Genomic DNA, 22,607 nt, shown 5'->3' on the forward strand with positions numbered 1-22,607 from the left:
TTATGAAGATGGGCAGGTAGTAGGAAAGCCCCACTGGTGGATCTGCCCTGGAAAACTGTTGACTTCAAGCAGTGTCATATGCTTTACTGATATCAAAAGAATATACCAAGACAGTGATGTTTACATATGAAGGCTGGCTGATTAGACACCTCAGGCCTCAGGTAGCCAACAGTAGGTCTAAATCCCCTGAATCCACACAGAGCAACTACGGAGCTGCCCAGTCTCTAAACATCTAGACCAGATGTTTGTTGACCATTAGTTCCAGGGTCTTTCCTACACATTTCATTAAGGATACAGGGTACTTATAAATAAATAAATAAATAAATAAATAAATAAAATAAGAAATAAATAAAAAATAGATTTTTCCACCATTTATGACTATTAAATTCTATAGTCTTTTCCTGATTACAATATACACATTATAAGATTTCAAATGAAAAATGACCTATATATACCAAATTTTAAAGTTACAGTCGTGTATGCCGCCAAGCCCCCTTTATTTCTGTTACTGAAACCAGTATCATTTCAAAAAGAACCGTGAACTTTCGGATTCCAGCGATTATGCTTATGATACATTGAATGTGTCAGCAACAGTGCAGGTTTCTAGTGTCTGTAAATGATTATCTTTGCTAGTATTTACTTTTTTTCGCTGAAGCAGTTTGTTCACGCGTTACTGAATGTTTGTTGCCCAAGTGCTACATATATTTGTGGGAGTACATATCCTTTAGTGTGCAATAAATATAAACTAAGCTACGCATCAAGAAATTCAATAAAAGGAAATTCCGTGGTAACCAGTTCACAAACAAAGCAAGCAACACTTTTGAAAGTGACCTATGTATCAGACCTTCAGAGAAGAAACTCCCACATGGCAAGCCTCCTGTTGATTCAAATTTTTGTGTTAACAATGATGCTGTTTAAAGTGGATTTGTTGTTGTTGATATGGGTATCTTATCTTCTCTGATAAAGGAAGTGGCGAAATGTAAACAACGTGATGGTGTAGGCTGTCTGGAAATAACTGAACAACGAAGTAGCAGGTAGGGTTTAGTGTCAAAATTAGTTGTTCTGTGTAGATCCTGCATATCTACCTCAAAAATGACTTCGAACAGTGTGCATAATTCATATGATGTGAATTTGAAGTTAGTGTATGCAATGTGTGCAATAAGAAAAGAAAAAAAGGCTGCTCAAACATTTTGTGGCTTGATGGACCTTCCTCCTCCTCCCAGTAGGTTCAGCAAGTACATAAAAATACTTTTAGGTGCCTTGACGGTTGTGTGTAAAGCATCAATGAAATGTGCAGTAGAAGAAACTGTAAATATTAGTGGAACCAAGGACATTGCTGTTCCACTTGACGGGATATGGCAACATTGAGGATATCATTCCTTGAATGGTGTTTTAAGTGCTACTTCTCTGGAGAATGGAAAAGTAGTTGATGTTGAGTGCAAGTACTGCCACACCTGCCTTGATAACACTGAAGGACATATTGAACATCAGTGTTCTAAGAATTATGATGGTTATAGTGCAGGTATGGAGTGTGATGGAGCACTAAAACTATTTCAGAGGTCAGTGCCCATTTATAACGTTAGATATACAAAGTACCTAGGCGATGGGGTCTCTAAAGCTTTCAATAAAATTAACGAGTTCAATGTTTATGGTGATACCTTGGTGACAAACAGGAGTGTTGTGGACATGTGCAAAAGAGGATGGGTGCTAGATTGAGGAAGCTACAAAGAGAAATGAAAGGAAAGTTGCTATCTAATGGAAAATCTCTGTCTGTCCTGAAATAGACGTCCTCAGTTATTATGGGCTGGCGATTAGACGAACTGCACCTCTGAATAATTTTACAGCAATGAGAAAAGCTGTATGGACCACCTACTTACATTAAGTTGTCCACAGATGACCACCCTCTTCACGGATTTTGCCCTAAAGGAGCAGATTCATGGTGTGGTTACCAAAACACAAAAGAAGGTGGTCAAATATACCATCATAAATTGCAAGGTAGGAGACGAGATACTGGCAGAAGTAAAGCTGTGAGCACCGGGCGTGAGTCGTGCTTCGGTAGCTCAGATGGTAGAGCACTTGCCTGCGAAAGGCAAAGGTCCCGAGTTCGAGTCTCGGTCGGGCACACAGTTTTAATCTACCAGGAAGTTTCATATCAGCGCACACTCCGCTGCAGAGTGAAAATCTCGTTCTGGATACCATCATAAGCATTTTCTTCCAGAGCCTGTTATGAATGAAATAAAATCAATTTTTAGAGACCTGAATGACCCTGTTTTCCTTAGTAAATGTCATCATGGGGGCACTCAGAACACAAATGAAAGTTTCAACCATTGCATGTGGGAAAGATTACCCAAGAATGTTTTTGTAGGTCTAAATACATTAAAAGTTGGTGTACTAGATGCAGTGCTATGTTTAAATGATGGAGTGATAGGAAGGTTGGAAGTCCTGAGAAATTTAGGCATAAAATGTGGCTCTAATATGGAAGATCAATTGCCTGCATGTGACAGACAATGGGTGCATGAAGCTGAAAGATTCACTCTTCTAGCTACCAAAGAAGCAATAAGTGCTAATAGGAATGCCAAGAGGAAGCTTGAAGATGATGAAATGCTGCAGGATGAAGACTATGCTTCAGGAATGTTCTGACAAGGGAACCTCCCCATCGCACCGCCCTCAGATTTAGTTATAAGTTGGCACAGTGGATAGGCCTTGAAAAACTGAACAAAGATCAATCGAGAAAACAAGAAGAAGTTGTGTGGAACTATGAAAAAATAAGCAAAATATACAAACTGAGTAGTCCATATGCAACATAGGCAACATCAAGGAGACGGTAGGTGCAGTAGTGCCGTAGTCCATTGGTTAGCGTGAGCAGCTACGGAGCGAGAGGTCCGCAGTTCAAGTCTTCCCTCGAGTGAAAAATTTACTTACTTTATTTTCGCAAAGTTATGATCTGTCCATTCGTTCATTGACGTCACTGTTCACTGTAATAAGTTTAGTGTCTGTGTTTTGCGACCGCACCGCAAAACAGTGCGATTAGTAGACGAAATGACGTGCCTCTCCAATGGGAACAGAAAACATTTGATCGCAAGGTCATAGGTCAACAGATTCCTCCACAGAAAAATACGTCTGACATATTCTATACGACACTGGTGACGGCATGTGCGTCACATGACAGGAATTTGTTGTCGACCCACCTAACTTGTGCACTTGGCAAATGGGTAAAAAGATTCTTCTACCTTGCCCGATTTAAGTTTTCTTGTGGATGTGATAATCACTCCCAAAAAAAACTGATGAAAACATAACAGTTTGTCACATAAACTGAAAATAAAAAATTAAACTTTTCACTTGAGGGAAACTTGAACCAAGGACCTCTCGTTCTGCAGCTGCTCACACTAACCACGGGACCACGACGCTCCTGAGCTCACATTGTCCTTGATGTTGTCTATCTTCCGCATGGACTACTCAGTTTATATATTTTGCTCATTTTTTCATAGTTCCACACAACTTCTTCCTGTTTTCTCAATTTATGTGTGTTCAGTTTTTCAAGGCCTATCCACTGTGCCAACTAAATCTGAGGGGGGTGCGATGGGGAGGTTCGCTTGTGAGGCACAGTTTAATTGGACTAACATCTTTATTCGCAATTTCCCGCAAGTTGTATTTTTCAGAATTCAGGTACAAATATTTCCTAAAATTTATAAAGCATTGCTCTAATTTTTTCTGTAACTTGCAACAGTCTATACTTATGGTAGACCTAAGCTTTAACGCAGAATCAACTGAATTATAGAAAAAAAGAACATTTTTATTAGGAAAAAATTTATAAAAATTAAAATGTAAGATGTATTTTTTATCCTTGTAATATATATATAATGGGTGGAATTCAATAGGTCTAGTACCTCAGCCATCATGTCATGCATATCTGGTAAAAATTTGTTCTCCTTCAAATGTATAACATTGGATTAAATGGTACCTCAATTTGAGAAAGCACTCTGTAAAAAGAAATTGCATCAATTTCTTTGTAATTTTTTTAATAACCTTAATCAGGTTCAAAAATATTCAAAATGCTTCTAATTTGTTTAGAAAGTGTGCTGCATTACCTGATATCAACAAAAAATCTGTAAAACATATACATTATAAACAGTGCCTGAAAGAAATAGGTATTGATTTTTACATAATATTGAGCCAGAAAAGTACCCTGTATCCTTAAGGCTACACTCCAGTAGCTACGGGGACATTTGGTCCTTACCTGGTTTGAGAAGAGGCGTCAAAACTGCCTCTTTCCATGGGTTCGAAAAGTGGCCTGTCTGCCATATCAAATTAAAATATCTGAGGAGAATTTCATTTGATGTTGCTGCCGAACATTGAAACAAGCTGTACTGTGTGTGGTCGTGATCGGACGCATCATTACGGGCCTCAGGCAGTGACAAATCCTGCTCCTACATGGAGGAATGGCAGTTATAAGACTCAGAATTGTTGGATATGGTCACGCAGTAGCAGCAAAATGCCATATCCTGGCTGGCAATGACAACCGTCATTGCAAATTGCTCTGCCATCATCTGGCCAATGTCCCGAGCATTGTTTGGAGACAACTTTGTTTCAGCACTGCTGCTACAGTTAAATGACTGTTTACCGGAAATCAACCTAATGGCTTCCTGTTGTTGTTGTGGTCTTCAGTCCTGAGACTGGTTTGATGCAGCTCTCCATGCTACTCTATCCTGTGCAAGCTGCTTCATCTCCCAGTACCTACTGCAACCTACATCCTTCTGAATCTGCTTAGTGTATTCATCTCTTGGTATCCCTCTACGATTTTTACCCTCCACGCTGCCCTCCAATGCTAAATTTGCAATCCCTTGATGCCTCAGAACATGTCCTACCAACCGATCCCTTCTTCTGGTCAAGTTGTGCCACAAACTTCTCCCCAATCCTATTCAATACTTCCTCATTAGTTATGTGATTGACCCATCTAATCTTCAGCATTCTTCTGTAGCACCACATTTCGAAAGCTTCTATTCTCTTCTTGTCCGAACTATTTATCGTCCATGTTTCACTTCCATACATGGCTACACTCCATACAAATACTTTCAGAAATGACTTCCTGACACTTAAATCTATACCCGATGTTAATAAATTTCTCTTCTTCAGAAACGCTTTCCTTGCCATTGCCAGTCTACATTTTATATCCTCTCTACTTTGACCATCATCCGTTATTTTGCTCCCCAAATAGCAAAACTCATTCACTACTTTAAGTGTCTCATTTCCTAATCTAATTTCCTCAGCATCGCCCGACTTAATCGGACTACATTCCATTATCCTCGTTTTGCTTTTGTTGATGTTCATCTTATATCCTCCTTTCAAGACACTGTCCATTCCATTCAACTGCTCTTCCAAGTCCTTTGCTGTCTCTGACAGAATTACAATGTCATCGGCGAACCTCAAAGTTTTTATTTCTTCTCCATGGACTTTAATACCCACTCCAAATGTTTCTTTTGTTTCCTTTACTGCTTGCTCAATATACAGATTGAATAACATCGGGGACAGGCTACAACCCTGTCTCACTCCCTTCCCAACCCCTGCTTCCCTTTCATGCCCCTCGATTCTTATAACTGCCATCTGGTTTCTGTACAAATTGTAAGTAGCCTTTCGTTCCCTGTATTTTACCCCTGCCACCTTTAGAATTTGAAAGAGAGTATTCCAGTCAACATTGTCAAAAGCTTTCTCTAAGTCTACAAATGCTAGAAACGTAGGTTTGCCTTTCCTTCCTATACTTCTGTAAAACAAGTGGAACAGTTGACAGACCCCAGAAACACTTGCCATGATCTTTTCTTGACCCACATTACTGAGCGGCACTCATCACACCACCAAGGTACAGGCTGCCTCAGGTACAGGTTGCCTCCTAAGACGACCTGAGGACTTTGGGATGGATAAGTCACTGCCATGGTGGATCACTTGTATGATGGGGTCCACCCATTCCTGGACACTTGGTGTTCAAACACAGCTAGCTTGCTGAACGATGGGAAGTGGTCACTGGAATGAAGGTCATCAGTTACTCCCACAGACCAGAGTCTGCAAGAGAAAGAGCGGAAAGAGAGGTCAATGGCTGAGGACAACACAGTATCCAAGAAATAAGTAGGATTGCCGGTATTGAGGATGCACAGCTCCTGAGACAAGAAACTCTCCAAAACTCAACCCCTAGAGCAAGTTGAGTTCGAGCCCCACAAAACATTATGGACATTGAAGTCACCCAGCAGGAGGAACGGGTGGGGGAGTTGTCTGACAAGGCCCAAATAGTATCTATCACATCCTATGGAGGTAAATACAGTGAGCAGATAGTGATCTTCTGACCCACACGAACTTTAACTGCTACTGTTTGTAGGTCAGTAACCAAGAAGAGACCTGAGGAGTGGTGCAAGTTATTGATGAACACAGTAACACTGCCCTTTGCTCTTCCCCCAGGCAGTGGAGGGTACAGCCCCTTAGCATTGGGGTGTCAGTAGCTTTAAAATGTGTTACCTGTAAACACAAGCACAGGGGATGCGTCTGCACTAGGAGTTTCAAATCCTCTACATAAGTCCTGAATCCACTCATGTTCCACTGTAGTATTGGAGCCATTTATCATCGGCCTTGCACTTTCACCCCGTCTCTATGTCAGGATAGGAAGCCTGCAATAGACAGAGGTTCGGTCTTGGGACGAGATGATTGCCCTGGTCAGACTTCACATCAACTGGATTCTGAAGCAGAAACAGTAGAACTGTCAGGTCTAATGACATCGACCTTGTACAACGGTTTGTTTTTGCGTCTGGTGGAAGCTTCTCGTTTGCTTTTTTGGCCTAGAAAGGCTCAATAGGATCTACCGCAGCAATGGTAGAGGCAGTGCTGGATTGTTTATCGCACTCTGCCTTAAGAGGTGCCAGAAGCTCTGTAAAGTTGGCAACTGTGTCTTTATATGATTTTCTTGTGGCGGGGGGGGGGGGGGGGCGGCTATGGGCTCTGAAACAACTGCATTGACAAGCACAGGTGGTAGTGCTGACACTAACAACCCCCTTTTGTGTAGAGGCATTGGCTGTTGGAATAGGATTTTTAAAGGCTGAATTGAAAGATTTTGTGAATGTGGGAGATTGCATAGCCTTCCAGATCTTTTTGGCTTCACAAATCGGGACATGTCTCATTGTTGTCAACTGTTGTATCTTTCATTATACAAGGAAGACACGGCAGTCTCTACTCCATACACAATGATCCTGAGAGCAATTGACACACTTCAGGGCAGATGAAGAACCAACTCCTTCGTGAGTGGGCTTACCACATTCGCCACAAGTTGCTTTGCCATTACAACTGAGAACAGTATGCCCATAGTGCTGGTACTGTAAAAGCTCACTGGGCTAGGTGGAGGAAATCTGCCTTTACGTGTAAGTTTCATGCCGTCGAAAGAAAGAATAAATGAGTCTGATTTGGCCTGATCACCGTCCAGCTTTCTCATTAAATTTCACATCAACAACCCTTCTTGGGTTCATTCAGCTTTCAGTTCCTCTTTTGGAATACCTACCAGATCTCTGCTTCACAACACCTTTGCTGCAGTTCAAGGTGTTAAGGCACTTTATTTCAATGTCATTCCCTGAAGCATCTTGCTTTCTAGAAGTTCTTTATTTGTTGGGAACTAACATTTAAACCAATAGTGTTCCATTTCACAATTGCTTGGCTGATTTCAAAGTGCCAGCGATGTCATCTAAACCTTTTAGAATATAGAAAGTGGAAATTTTCATGAGGCTGCCCGCTTTCCCTTTTACAATCAAAAATCCCTCTTTCCTCTTTACAATCCAAAATATCCAGTATGAGATTTTCACTCTGCAGCGGAGTGTGTGCTGATATGAAACTTCCTGGCAGATTAAAACTGTGTGCCGGACCAAGACTCTAACTCGAGACCTTTGCCTTTTGTGGGCAAGTGCTCTACCGACTGAGCTATCCAAGCACGACTCACGCCCCGTCCTCAGCGCTTCACTTCTGCCAGTATCTTGTCTCCTACCTTCCAACTTTACAGAAGCTCTCCTGCAAACCTTGCAGAACTAGCACTCCTGAAAGAAAGGATATTGCGGCACACAGTTTTTATCTGCCAGGAAGTTTCATATCAATGTGGTGGGGGAGCACCACTTAACAAATGGCGATGGCTGAAGAGACAGTGCCCAATACGCAACCTAGTTAAAATCACAAGAGGGATGAGAGGTGGTCATCCAAGCCACTGAGAGAGGCTTAATAACCCGGAGCTGGTTCCCATGAAGGGAGGACCAGTGGTGATGCCAAAGGACCAGCACCTGCTGACAGAAGGCAACACAAGAGACCATCGGAGGCTATGTAAGAAACACCAGGCAGAGGTATGAGGACTAGAGCCTTGGCAGCAGTTTCAGCAGCCTTGTTTCCCGTCAGACTGATGTGACCAGGAATCCACATAAATATCACAGTGGCTCCATCAAGTGTGAGCAAATGACAGTTATCCTGGACCCATTGCATTAAGGGATGGACAGTGTGCAGCAAACAGAGGCTTTGTAGGGCACTGAGAGTCAGAGTAGACGACACAATTGAAAAGCCTGTGCTGCCGGATGTACTGCATGGCCTGATACAGGGTGAAGAGCTCTGTTTTAAATACTAAGCAGTGTTCTGGAAGCCAATACCGAAAAATGTTGGTGCTCACGATGAAGGTCCACCCAACACCACAGTCAGTCTGAGAGCATTAGTGTACACAAGCATACTAATGTGGAATCCCATGTGAATGTCATGAAAGTTAAGGCGATATAGCAAGGCTGGAGTAGCGTCCTTAGGAAGCAAATGTAGGCCAAGGTGAACACAGGCCACTGCGTGGAGCTAAGGTGGTGAAGGATTCAAACCCACTGGAAAAGCTGCATGAAATTAAGCTGCATGAAATTAAGCTGCCGGAGCAAAAACTGAAAGCGAACTCCAGGAGGTATCAAAGAAGGATGAGCCCCATACTGGCGATCAAAGGAGTCATAAAAGGAGGCATAGAATGGGTGGCCACACATGGCAGACACACAGTATGCATATCTTCCAAGGCGAAAGTCATGGCATTAGGACAGTGGTAGTTCAGCAATTTCTGCATACAGACTCTCAACCAGGCTAGTGTAAAAGGCACCAGTGGCCAAACAGATGCCATGATGGTGCGTACTACTGAGATGGCACAAGAGGGACGGACTTGTAAATGCACAAATGAAACACCCATAGTCTTGCTTCGAATAGACAAGGGACCGGTACAAATGGAGGAGCGTGCTTCGATCTGCTGCTCAGGTAGTACCACTGAGGACACGTAGGACATAGACTGACACATACAGCGGGCTGCCATGTAAGACACGTGGAAGGACCAAGGGAGTTTCCTATGGGGCATAAGCCCCAGGAATTTCATAGATTCAATGAACGGAAGAGCAACAGGACCAAGATGTAAAGACGGTGGAAGAAGCCAATTGTGCTGCCAGAAATTCATAAAGGTTTTGACAGTGGAAAAATAAAAACCACTGTCGAAGCTCCATGAGTAAAGATGATCGAGACATCACTGAAAATGCCGCTCAATGAGAAAAGTTCATGGAGAACTGCAACAGATCACAAAATTGTCAATACAAAGAGAGTTGGAGATGCCCAGCAGGAGACAGGCCATTATGGGGTTTATGACAATAGCAAAGAGAAAAATGCTCAGGACGGAACCCTGAGGCACACCATTTTCCTGGATAAAGGTGACCGACGTAGGACCCACACACCTTGGAAACTCTGTCTTTTAAAAATTCTTGAAGGAAACGGACCATGTGGCCACAGAAGTCCCACGTGTGTAGAGTATGAAGGATACCAGCCCTCCAGCAGGTGTCATAGGCTTTCTCCAAATCGAGAAACATGGCCACAGCCTGGGATTTCCACAGAAAACCATTCATGACATGGGTGGACAAAGTGAAGAGGTGGTCAACTGCAGAACGCCGTGCTCGAAATCCACACTGTGCAACAGTTAGTAAATAGTGAGACTCGAGTGACCACGCCAGCCGGGCAAGAATCATATGTTCCATCACCTTGCAAATATAGCTGGTGAGAGAAATGGGGCAGTAGCTAGAAGGAAGGTGTTTGCCCTTACCGGCCTTAGTTATGGGTATGACAGTGGCTTCATACCAACGTCTGGGAAACATACCCTCTACCTAGATGCAGTTGTATGTATTAAGCAGAAAGTGTTTGCCTGCAAGGTGCTGCAACATCTGAATGTTAATGGCGTCTAGCACTGGGGTGGTGATTGGTACAAAGTGAGGGCATAATCCAGCTCCCTCATAGTGAAGGCCGCACAGTAGCACTTCTGAGCTGAGAAAGTTATCACCTGAGCTGCTTACACTCGTTTTTGATGGAGGAAAGCAGGGTGATAGTGGAAGGAGCTCAAAATCTTCACAAAAGGGCAGCCCAAGATGGAGATAGCAATAGGGTCCACGATGGCATTGTCTGGTACTGTCAGGCCGGAAACTGGGGAATGGATCTTGGTCCCAGAAAGATGTCTGAGGGTGGCCCACATGACAAAAGAGGGTGTGTAGCTGTCAAAAGAACTAGTGAATGAAATCCATCTAGCTTCTTTGCTGTCCCAAAGAAAACGACACTCCGCATGCACCTGTTTATAATGAATGCAGTTTGCCTTCATAGGATGATGGTTAAAAACACAGAGAGCACATCTCAATGTGTGAATTGCATAGTAGCACGCCTCAGTCCACCAAGGGACCGGGACATAGTGTGGTAAAGAGGAAGTGTGAGGAATAGAATCCCCTTGGTGTCTGGGTTTTTCTAGCAAGACAGCACATAAATCAGAAAACCACAACAGTAATGCATCAGTAGCATCTGTTGAAGACAAGCAGTCATCTCGCGGAAATATTGTGCAGTTTAAAGAACACTATCTGACTTAATGCCCGGGATCCAGTCAAGCAGTTATTACACACGGAAAGCATCAACAACATAACTGGTGTTTCACTGATTTAGTCAGTCTGACGTAGACGATAAGAGGGTCTTGCCACATATGCATTACATGGCAATGAAGTTGATTAGTTTCTTGGTAAATTTACTGGCAAATCTATGCTACTGAAGTAATTCACCAGATAGAGGGGCTATTTCCATGCAAGGCCTGCTGCTCCCAATACCCATAAAATTCTCTGTGGTATGTTTAAGGTCTTTAACTGTATTCTTTGTCGACAGGAAAGTATTCCCTCTTTTCTTTTATCTTCTACAAAGGGAAGAAACTCAGCTTCAAGTTCAAGATATTTCTCAGATTTTGTTCCTCTGTAGGATACCCTTGACACAGCAGTTTGCAGCTTATTTTCCAATGCAATACAACATCACTCATTAGACTGTCCAAACCATACTTCTTGCCACAGCTTCTCTATTATGTGTACTCTTCATATAAACAACATTGGAGTTTAAAACAGGCATTTCAAGTGTTCTGGATTCCGAGATTCCTTGACATTCTTTCAATGTTACCACTCATTGGTAAAGACTTGATTTGTATGCACAACATTGTATGGACATTATCAAAAGGCTAAAGTTTCAAAATTACAATAACAAATATGTATGTTCTTACCTTGTGTTGCAATATATCTATTAATTATACCAGATCCAGGAATTTCCATATTAACATAGTTGGCATTTATGTAATCACCAGTGGTCCCACCTTGTAAAATTACCCTTGTTGCATCATCTGCAAGCAGTAAAATATTCAAGATATGTAACTTAAATTACACAATCTACATAATATTTTTTATATTCTACTGTTGCCAACAGAAAGAAAAGATGAAAGATTCAGTGATATAAAGAAAATTCACAATGCGGGTTTAACCAAATAACTCTCACTGTTAACATATTTATCACAAATTCAATTAACTGAAGATTTCCTACAACAAAGTAAATTCAATTCACATTTTACGTTTCAAATGGCTTTGTTTAAATCTTTATATAGCCACAAGTGGAATAAGTGAAACAATGTATCACAAAATGGTTTGAAATAGATGAAATACCTGTAAAAGTTGTGCATGTATGAGTAAACCTTCACTAGTTGAACATTTTAACTTTTTGATGTCACATTCACTAAACTTACATCACTCGTCAATGGTCATGGAAATACCCAATGTTACACACATTCATCTTCCATCACTCAAATTTACAGTACAAAATCATAATAAAAAGAAGGATAATACAGATGTGAGATAATTTTCTGAAATAACGTAAAAGCTGGGATGAAAGATACCATGTAGTACAGGATAGGTAACTGCTAACCAAATGGACATGCCGGGCAGCAGGTGCTTCCAGCAAAATATCGATAAATGAAAAGTGAGATGTAGAATGTGGAGGAATAGGACAGGTTCAGTGTCATGAAAGATCATGCTGCGCTGCAACAGGTAGCTGCAAGAGGGAGCAAATTAGAGAATAAGTATAATGGGCCAATATAGGAATAAGAAGGGTATAGCAGGGAAAGGACACAAATCAGGATAAAGAGACAGGAGACAAAGATTCAAAGGAGGGAGCAGGGAGCACTGTAGAATGGAGAAGAAACAGGGTGGAGTGAGATCCTGGTGAGAAAGACAGGGAGGTGGGATATGGTGAGAGGGGGAGGGGAGGGGAGGGGAGGGACAACAAGGTTAGAGGGGTGGGAGGGGGGAGAGGAGAGGAAAGGAAAGGAGCACAGGAACTAATTGAGATCGCAATGGGAACAAAAGGTTTGTTACAAGATGAGGACCACATGCACAATACGGAAAAGATAATAATGATGAAAAGAATTCTAATGGCAAGGATTGTTAACCAGCCATTGAAATCAAACTTACATGGTGAAATATCACGGTATCTATTTTTGTTTACATTTTCTTGTTTCCTGGATTCATTTGTTGTCAAACCAGGCTTTTTCCTGTACAACTGCTCAAACTGTGCTATGAGAGCTCCACTTGCAAGTCCATCGGCAAGTAGCAGCATGGATTCAGCCAATGCATCAGCCTGGTCTATTCCATTTGTATGTGGTCGATCAGGAACATACTGATATGGAGGTTCCTCGATATCCTGAGCTTCATAAACCGCTAAAAAAATAGTTCAGTTAAAAGTCAGTACAATTAGTATTAGTATAAAGAAGGACAAAAATTTATTACTGAACATAAATATTTTAGTGTCAGTAATTTCTGAGAATACTTCTCACAGAGATGGACTAAAAAGTCTTGACTACAATAAAATATTTGCAATGGTAACTGGTTTGTCAGAATTTAACTCTTCAGACCATTTACACCATGATGGTCGGAAATGGCGGCAAACAGAGCAGCTGTCGCAGCTCCACGAATATCAACTGCTATGAGCAGTTCTGACCAAAACCAATTAAAAAAGGGAAATAAATATTGTATTGTGGCCAAGACTATTTTTAATATGTTTTTGAAGTATTTTGGAATCACACTGAATTCACCAAAGAACAGCCGAAAAAAAAAAAAAAAAAAAAAAAAAAAAAAAAAAAAAAATATCTTCTCCAATTGCAAATACCGCTTCTAAACTGACAGACTGTAGTTACTAAATCCAAATCAAAACAGATAACCTAAATTCAAATAAAGAAGCATTATCTATGAATTTCTTCCTAAAACACTACAGGAGCATGGATGATCTGTTGAAAACTTGTACAGCACTCTGTGCCAGAAGAAATATAAATTTCCCTCAATGTGAGGAAATGAGGAAGCTCATTAACAGCCTGCTTATAACAAGTGCCCTAGAAATGGAGCACAAGCTACAATACAACTATGAGATGAACAGCAATAGGTCACATCCTTTTCAAAAATCATTCTGGCCTTCCTCCTTGGAGCAGAAAAACTGCAGAAAATTCAAATCTGAATGACCAGATGGATATTTGAACAGCACTCCTCAATGGATGGGAAACAAGCGTCAGAACCATGGCACCATGGCACCATCCCACTCAGTTCTACTTTATAGACAAGAAGAAACGTCTTAATTAGCCTAAAACTGGTTGTCATTTCACACCCACGTATAGCTTCTTTATCTATCCTAAGTGCCCTAATGTTCAAGTGATAGGTGTTAGAAGACTTTAATCAAATACTGTACCTGTGCTCATAATTACTAACCTTAACCTCCACACAGTATTTTAATACTTTAACAGTAAGAACACAAAATCAGTGTCAAACATCAGTATCTTTAATTTCAAATTTTTGTAAAAAAATGTCTAGCCTCTGAGGCCTGTATGAGCTGTGATTGCGTAAATATGTGTGTGTGTGTGTGTGTGTGTGTGTGTGTGTGTGTGTGTTTGTGTGTTTTCAACTTTAGAAGAAGATCTTTTGTCTGAAAACTAAAATGTATAGCAGTCTTTTTGTTATGCCTGCCTACAACTCAAGATCTCCATTATATGAGCAGTAGCAATCTATCCTTTTTATAATCATGTTTACAATATTAGCATTACATACCACTACATACATGTTAATTTATGAAGAAAATTCAGTTCCTTCTATACAAAACATTTAGATTTGAGCAACTTGAGGTGATGAACATTATATTTCAAAAGTGCTTTGGACTATTATGAGCTACAACCCTTTTAAATAATAATAGTAATAATAATAATAATAATAATAATAATAAAGAGAGAGAGACACAGAAAGATAAAGAAAGAAAGAAAGAAAGAAAGAAATACAACCGACAGACGCCCAAAAACGAAAATGCCAGTTACACAAAGTTGGATTCTGCTTTCACTCGAACTGCGCAGGCAATATACTCAAGTATTGTTTGGAGGCATTTCTCAGTGTGAATATGGTAGTTATTGGGCAATTACTTTTCTGTAACAATTAGTGGGAAAGACTTCCCACAGCTTTGCAACACTACTGAAGCAGCTGATTAAGTCCATAAACTATCACCCTCATTTGCTCTTTCAAATCGTCCATTGCACGCTTGAATACACAACTGCAAGGCTGTGGCATTCCAGGAGGCTGCTGACATTCCCACTGTGTAGACACACTAGCAGGGAAACAACACTTGTCATTCTGCTATAGGACAAAATATCTTATGGTTTACTTACTTTTTTTTTCAAATTTGTGTCATGAGCCCTCAAATCTGTTATACGGTTAACGCAGCTCCAGCTGGCATGTCTGTCCAAGGAGCAGCTAGTTGCACGCGCGCACACGCACGCACGCACGCGCGCGCACGCGCACACACACACACACACACACACACACACACACACACACACACAAAACTGTGCACAGGTGCAAACACACACACACACACACACACACACACATGTGGGCAATCTTAAAGCCGGGCCATAGCTTATGTGATCACACTCTGCTGGCCAAGTGCCGAAGGGGCAGAGGTGGCTAAGCAGCATGTGCATGCACAGAATACATGCACTATGGCTGTCTGGCAGGTAGACTAAACTACTTCTGCCTGTCAGTGAGCATAGCTGTGGGTAAGCACCAGCACCCTCCCCCGTGCGGCAGTGTTAGAAAAGCCTAATATAAACACATACATATGCATAGAAGTGATATTGTAAAAATGACAAATCCTCTCTGCAGCCATCATACACTTGCTGACAAATGCTTTGGAGATCAATGGTATTTGGTATGCTTTTTTTTCTAATCACATGAGAATATTCATGTGAGAACATTCAGGAAAGTTCCGTTTTTCTTCTTCTTTTCTTATCCACAAATGACACATTTTCCTGTACCCTCCAATCTATTAAGTGATTTGCATGTTGCTGTTGTCACACCACCACCACCACCACCACCACCACCATCACACCACAGTAACAGGTATTTTCTGAGTTATGTATTATGTCTTAGTTCTCCATTCTATACTCCCACTAGTTTTCTGACCAGCCAATTTCATTAAATATTGAAGTGTGCGAACTGGCACTTTAATCATCTCAGGGGGGTTTGAACTGTAGTTGTGCAGAATTCATATGTTTAATAGTTGCATACGTTAGTGACTTGATATAATCTGTTGCAATGGGGTACTCCTAGCTGTTTTGCTTGCAGAAGATAGCCTGTTACACTATTGTCGTTGTTAGTCCCCATTGTATTATTCATTTTCCAAACAAATCTCACAGGGATAGCCAGTCCTTCAGTATCATTTTGAATACAGAAAGGTGCCACTACCTCTCAAGTATCAACTTACCTTTTAGTGCTAATGAGTACATTATGACATACAAGATGCATCCTGTTACAGACTTTAGATGCTATATTTATACTCTGCAAATCCGTGAGAAGCAAATGGCAAAGAGTATTTCTCATTGTACCATGTATCCGACTTCTTCCTGTTCCAGTCCTGCACAGAGGGCAGAAAGGACAACTAAAATGTCTTTATGTGAGGAGTAATTAACCTAATCTTGCCTTCACAGTTTCTATGAAAATCATATGCAGAGGGCTGTAGTACACTCCACACTGGTTCTCGAAACTTTTAAGTTAGGTTTTTACGGTATAGTTGTCTATTTGCAAGCATCTATCAATTCAGATTCTTCAGTGCTTCTATTATGCTCTCTTGTGGGTCAAACAAACCTGTGGCGATTTGTACTGTTAGTGTAACTTTGTACAGGTCCAACACACTTGAGTAATATTCTGGGTTTGGTTATGTGAATGATTCGTAAGGAGTCTCCTTTTTACAATGAATGCATTTTTCCAGCATCCTACCAATGAACCAAACTCTGCCACTTGTTATACCTATGACTGAGCCTTCATGTTCATTCTATTTCTCATACCCACAAACTGTTACACCCGGATATTAATATGAGTTACATAATTTAAACTGAGACTCATTCATACTGGAACCATAGCATAGATTTTTGTATTTTGTAGAGTGCACAATGTTACATTCCTGAACATTAAATGTAAGTTGCTAACCTTTGCACAACTTTTGAAATATTATCAAGATTTCACTGGATGTCTGAAATTATACATACAAATTTTCCTTCAAAGCAGTCCCATATCAGGCTATAGCCCACCACCCACATTTGGTGCTAGATCTGGACCACATTGGCAACACGAATAATTCATAAATTCTACAATCCATTCATGACAACAGATAATCGTTACACCATTCCTCAATCGGCACAGTTCATAATGGACCTAAGAATTCAGCTGACAGTTCGGAAAAAAAAAAAAAAATCCAGCTGTTCATAAACAGCAGTAAAGAAACCAAGTTCCCACAATGGTCACTTTCCCTATCTGTGTACACTGGTGGGAGTTACACATTACCCTAACTCTTGAAATAAGAAAGACATTGTCAACAATATTACATAATCACAAACTAACTGTTTATGTACACACACAAAAAAGTGATTGCATTTATTTAACTCACCACTAGGTTTTACAGTCAGTATCAGTTCTCCAGAAGCAGAATCTCTTGTTTCGCGGATCAAATTAACTACCTGTTCATGTAACATACCACTGATGTTTTGGCCATTAATGAAGAGTACCTACAAGGAAATAAATAGAAAATTTATATAAACTTCACACTTACATCAACTTTTAGTTATAGCTAAAAACACATCAAAATAGCTAGTCTCCAACTCCTCTTCTCAAGAGTAAATAAAATTTCTATGCAGCATACAAGAGACGTTGAAGCTTGGTGGCAAACAATCTGGGAGACTTAAGTCATTGTACAGTGGCCGAAATTTGCAATTAATTTATTACCTATATTAAGAGAGAGAGAAATAAAGAAACTATTTTATAACTACTGTGTAGAAAAATCCATTGACCTGTTTCTATGAACAGGTCTGTTTAACACACTTTTTATAAGCAAGAAAATGTTGTCACAAAATAGACTGCCAACTGATTATTTACCCTGAAAGTATTTACACGCTTCTGTTAATATTCAGGAATTATTTTCCTTAACTGTCTTTCATTTATAATATTTAAAAAAGGAACATGTAATACCATGACAGAGGTGGTACAAATGTACACCCAGTATGTACACATTCCAGTCACATTAATGTGATCACTGCCTATGGTTGACATCAATGTGCAATAACCATTCACAGACGGCTCAGGGCAGCACTAGCAGTGAAGGGTGTATAAAGTGAGAAACAGTGAAGACATTGTCATAATGCAGAAATGGAGTGATTTATATTATATCCAAATGGACATGATCATTGGCTTTTTGCCAAGAATTGAAGTATTTCCAAAATGGCTATGTTTATAAAATGTGCGTGTGCCACCATGGTTAAAGTACATCTTGCATGGCAAAATGGCACTATGCCAAACTGGTGCCACGGCAGCTGTGATGCACTACAGACCATATATGACAGGGGGCTGACGATGGCTGTGGCAATGCATATAGACATACAGACTGGCAACTGTAGAGCAACTGACCACCCAGATGAACCAACCATGTCTCCTCAACATTTCAGTGAACACTGCAGTGTATGGGCTCCTGCAACAGGCACCTGGTCCATGCAGCCATGTTGACTACTGTTTATTGGTGACCAAGAATGGAATTTTCAAGTCAGGACCACAACTGGGTATCTACTGAGTGGCAACAGGTGACCTTTTCAGATGAATCATGATTTATGCTCCATCAGACATATCGCCATTGGAGGGCACAAAGTGAAAAGCCTGGAAACAAACACCCTGCAACAAGGGAGGGAGTGTTGTGGGCTGGGGAATGTTTTGTAGTATTCCTTGGAATGATCTCATCACTATGGAAGGTACAGTGCATCAACCCAAGTATGCATCTATCCTTGGGGCCCATGTCCTTCGCTACAGGAAGCTTGTTTTTTCTCAGCATGATTGCATCTACTAACAGGACAATGCAATGTGTCTCTCAGCTCACAGCATATATGAGTGGTTAAAGAGCACCAGCATGAGTTTACTGTACTCCCCTGCCCACTAAACTAGTCAGATTTAAAACCAATCAAGAATCCATGGGACCATTTGGTTTGATAGAGTCATGCCATGAATCTTCAACCAAGAAATCTAGCGCAGCTGGCTACAGCACCAGGGTTGCCATGGCTCCATGTGCCTGTCGGAACCTTCCATAACCTCACTGACACTTCCTGTACTTGTGTTTACACAAGATTCTCATATTTTAAATGAATAATTAAAATTTGCTGAATATTATGAGTAACATCAGTCACAGACTTTAAAATGTAACAGGTTACTGGTTTTATAAAGTGAAGAAATTCTGTCATTTGCAATTTGCACAGGGGCAATGCAGTCCAGTTACTGGGCTATCTACACTCCCCTCCTTCCTCCTGCCTTCCGTATCTTTATAGTACTATTAAGTATTATAAACTATTGTTGCACGGAACTTCAGATGAGAAGCTACTTTTGCCCGTATGATGCTTAAGTGCCTAGTAGGAGATTAAACTTTATTTTGAAGCAATTTATTTTGAAAGAAAATAAACTACTGAGTAGTAGTATGTTCTTTCCCAGTGTGATCAACTTTTATTCTGTAGAATTTCTTCAATCTACTTGCCAGAGGTTATCTCAAAGTATGAACATACTCACCAACTAAATATAACTGCTTGCAGAAGTGATCAACAGAATTCATTTAAACTTGGAAGCTACACACCACATCAAACATCCCTCTGATTAATGTTTGGCGTTTCTCTCAGTATTTTGCCAATGCATAACATGACACACAGTTGACAGTTAAAAGCTAATTAAGAAGGTTGCATTATGGTGTTCTGATGCATCATTTTATAACATTGTGCACACAAATAGGGAATCTGCTGTCACAACAAGATGCTACCAGCAATGTGCAAGAAAATAGTTTGCACACTCACACAATTACATGGCGCAAGGATGTGGACAACCACCTCAAACTACAAGGAAAGGGTTTATGTATTTTCTGACATTTGCAGGCAACCATAATTGCTACAACCAAGCCAGAGTAAATGTTAACAAGTCACAATGAGTTCCACTTTCTCTCTGTGACAAGGTAGCTATATATTTACTACTGGAAGTAATGTGGATAGCATTAATATGTAAAAATATGTGATTTACTTTTGCATAATTCATGATCACCACCAGTTTTCACTATGCGCAGTTTGACAATCGCAACATACTCTGGTACCTCGCGCCGTGAAATTTGAATCTGCACCAGATGTCATGGACGTCAAAGACCCATAGAGGTCTCTGCATCATCGCGCCGTAAGCTGTGGCGGCACGTGCCTCCTGGTCTGCATTTAGTGTGAGGGCGCCACAACGGAACACGTGGTCCCAGTGGCCAATAGTGGCGCTCCCGATAGCGTACTTAAGCGCCTGCCTTGCGCTGAGCCAGCGAGTCTAATCTCGTGTACGTCGATTTATACCTCGCTTCATGCTAGACAGCTTACTTCCTTGTTCTGTGTACAAGTGGACGTGTTTGTTTCCTTGTGACTCCATTTTTCGATTGTGTTGTATTCGTTCTTCCCTTCCTTGGTCGTGTCTGTCCTCTCCCGTTGTGTTGATGTTCATGGGCCTCTACGCGGGTCCCACCGCACTTTCCATCATTGGTACCCCGTGACCGTCCTGGTCGCAGTTACAACATTTTGGCGACGAGGTAAACAGTGGTCGTTGTTGGTATGGAGGCGAAGTTATCCTGTCTACTGGAGCAACAGCAGCAGCTCCAGTTAGACATCTTACAAAAGTTGCTGCAGTTGATAATGGACAAAGTTGATGCCAGGATGTGTTACCGCACTGGCTACAGAGTTCTCGGGTGTCCGATGCTTTCCCGCGTCCGCCATCGTTTCCACCCTTTAATGATGCTAAAGAGGACTGGGAAACCTACTTACAACGGCTGAAACAACATTTCACGGCTTTTCAAGCCACGGACGACTCCTTGCAGCGGTCATTGTTTTCGTCATGGGCCTCTCCCGACACGTTCTTTCTTCTCCGAAAGTTGGCACCGTTGTCCGATCCTGTGGTTCTCTCTTTCCAGGAGATCTGCCTTTGGCTGACAAACTATTATTCCCAACGCTACCATGTAGTTGGCTCTCGGCTGGAGTTCCACCAGTAACATAAACAGCCTGGTCAATTGTGTCGTTCCTGAGTCATGGACTTGCAGGGTCTCAGCCGTCGATGCGATTTTACATGCACCAATCAGCAGTGTAAGGCTTCGTATGCGGACTCCCTGAACCGGGATGTGGTGGTTCAGCTGGCTCCCGACCCTGAGGCCCATACTGCGGCATTGAAACTCGATAACCCCTCCTTGGAACAGATTCTCCGCATTGCCCACTCCTTTGAAATTGCTCAAGCGGCTAACGAGCCTCTTATGGTGCGCCCGCAGATGGCAGCGATCGCGGTGTCATGGCGCGACATCGACGTGGCCCGGTCGACAGGGGCCTCAAGATACCGCCATGATCTGCAATCGGTCGTCCCAAATGATGACCCATCAGCATGGAAGCTTTTCCTCAAACTCTGCATTTTCATAGAGGATGTCAGTTTTCAGGTCGACACTGGGGCCAGCGTCTCCCTGATTAATATGGCAACACATACGCAGCTGGACTCTCCTGCGTTGTCGCCTCCCTCTCGTCGTTTGGTCACCTACGGAGACGGTTCCATTCCCCTTCGTGGGCAGTTCGTCATCCAGGCGACGTACAAGCATGTTCCACGGCTCCTTACCCTCTTTGTCGTCAACCATCCATCGGCTTCGAATATTTTTGGCCTGGATGTGTTTCAACTGTTTGGCTTTTCAATTTCCGATGAAGTTAAGGTCGTTTCCACGGCTGTTCCCTTTCAGGACTTGGACGATCTGTGCTCCGCTTTTGCGTCTTTGTTTGCACCGGATCTCGGATGTGCTTCCAGCTTTCAGGCGCACATCACCCTACAGCGGGATGCACAGCCTCGCTTTTTCTGGGCCCGGCCCCTTCCGGTGGCCTTACGGCCAGCAGTCAAGCAGGAACTTGATCGGCTCCAGGCCGCTGGCGTGCTGGAACCTGTAACTTACAGTGCATGCGCAACACCACTGGTGGTCATACAGAAACCCAATGGGTCCCTTCAGCTGTGTGGGGACTTGAGCACTACAGCCAATGCTCAGTCCCTCGTTGACACTTACCCCATTCCCCGAAAGGAAGACCTTCTTGCCAAGCTTGCCATGGGAGAGTATTTTTTCAAGATCGACCTGGCTGAAGCGTACCACCAGTTGCCCTTGGATGCTGAATCTCAGAACATCATGGTTATCAACATGCTTTTCAGATTGTATAAGTACAAGTGCCTTCCACTTTGGTGTCTCTTCGGCGCCGGCCATTTTCCAGCGATTCCTGGAGCAGCTTACACAGCCTATCCCTGCATGTGTGAATTATCTGGATGACATCTTAGTCACCGGGCATTCCCACCAGGAACATTTGCAAAACCTCAGCGCCTTATTTCATGCTCTGCAGTCTGCTGGTCTACGCTGTTGGCTGGACAAGTGTTGTTTTTTTCCAGCCAGAAGTGGAATACTTAGGCCACTGGCTTAGCAAAGATGGCATTCACCCTTCGGGTTGTAATGTCGCAGCATCGAGGCCCTTCCTCGTCAAGGACTTATCTGAACTGCAGGTGTTTTTGGGCAATGCTGCCTCCATTGCTCAACCCCTCAATCACTTGCGTCGCAAAGGGGTACCTTTTGTTTGGACTCCTGCCTGTGACCAGGCTTTTCTCTGTTTAAAGGTGATGCTGAAGTCCGCC

At 42.0% G+C, this 22,607-nt stretch overlaps 1 protein-coding gene across 3 annotated transcripts in view; it reads right to left on the reverse strand.

Annotated features, from left to right (window-relative positions):
* The window catches only part of LOC126473134 (tyrosine-protein phosphatase non-receptor type 4), a 183,108-nt gene that overhangs the window by 46,915 nt on the left and 113,586 nt on the right, over window positions 1-22,607 (reverse strand). For all 3 annotated transcript variants that reach the window (XM_050099990.1, XM_050099991.1, XM_050099989.1), the window contains 3 exons: window positions 17,317-17,434; window positions 12,816-13,061; window positions 11,579-11,695 (listed from right to left, as the gene is read on the reverse strand). In XM_050099990.1, the coding sequence (XP_049955947.1) occupies window positions 11,579-11,695; window positions 12,816-13,061; window positions 17,317-17,434 (481 nt within the window). The remainder of the gene's footprint in view (window positions 1-11,578; window positions 11,696-12,815; window positions 13,062-17,316; window positions 17,435-22,607) is intronic.

The sequence above is a fragment of the Schistocerca serialis genome, chromosome 4, assembly GCF_023864345.2.
Source record: "Schistocerca serialis cubense isolate TAMUIC-IGC-003099 chromosome 4, iqSchSeri2.2, whole genome shotgun sequence".
Classification (NCBI taxonomy): Eukaryota; Metazoa; Arthropoda; class Insecta; order Orthoptera; family Acrididae; genus Schistocerca; species Schistocerca serialis.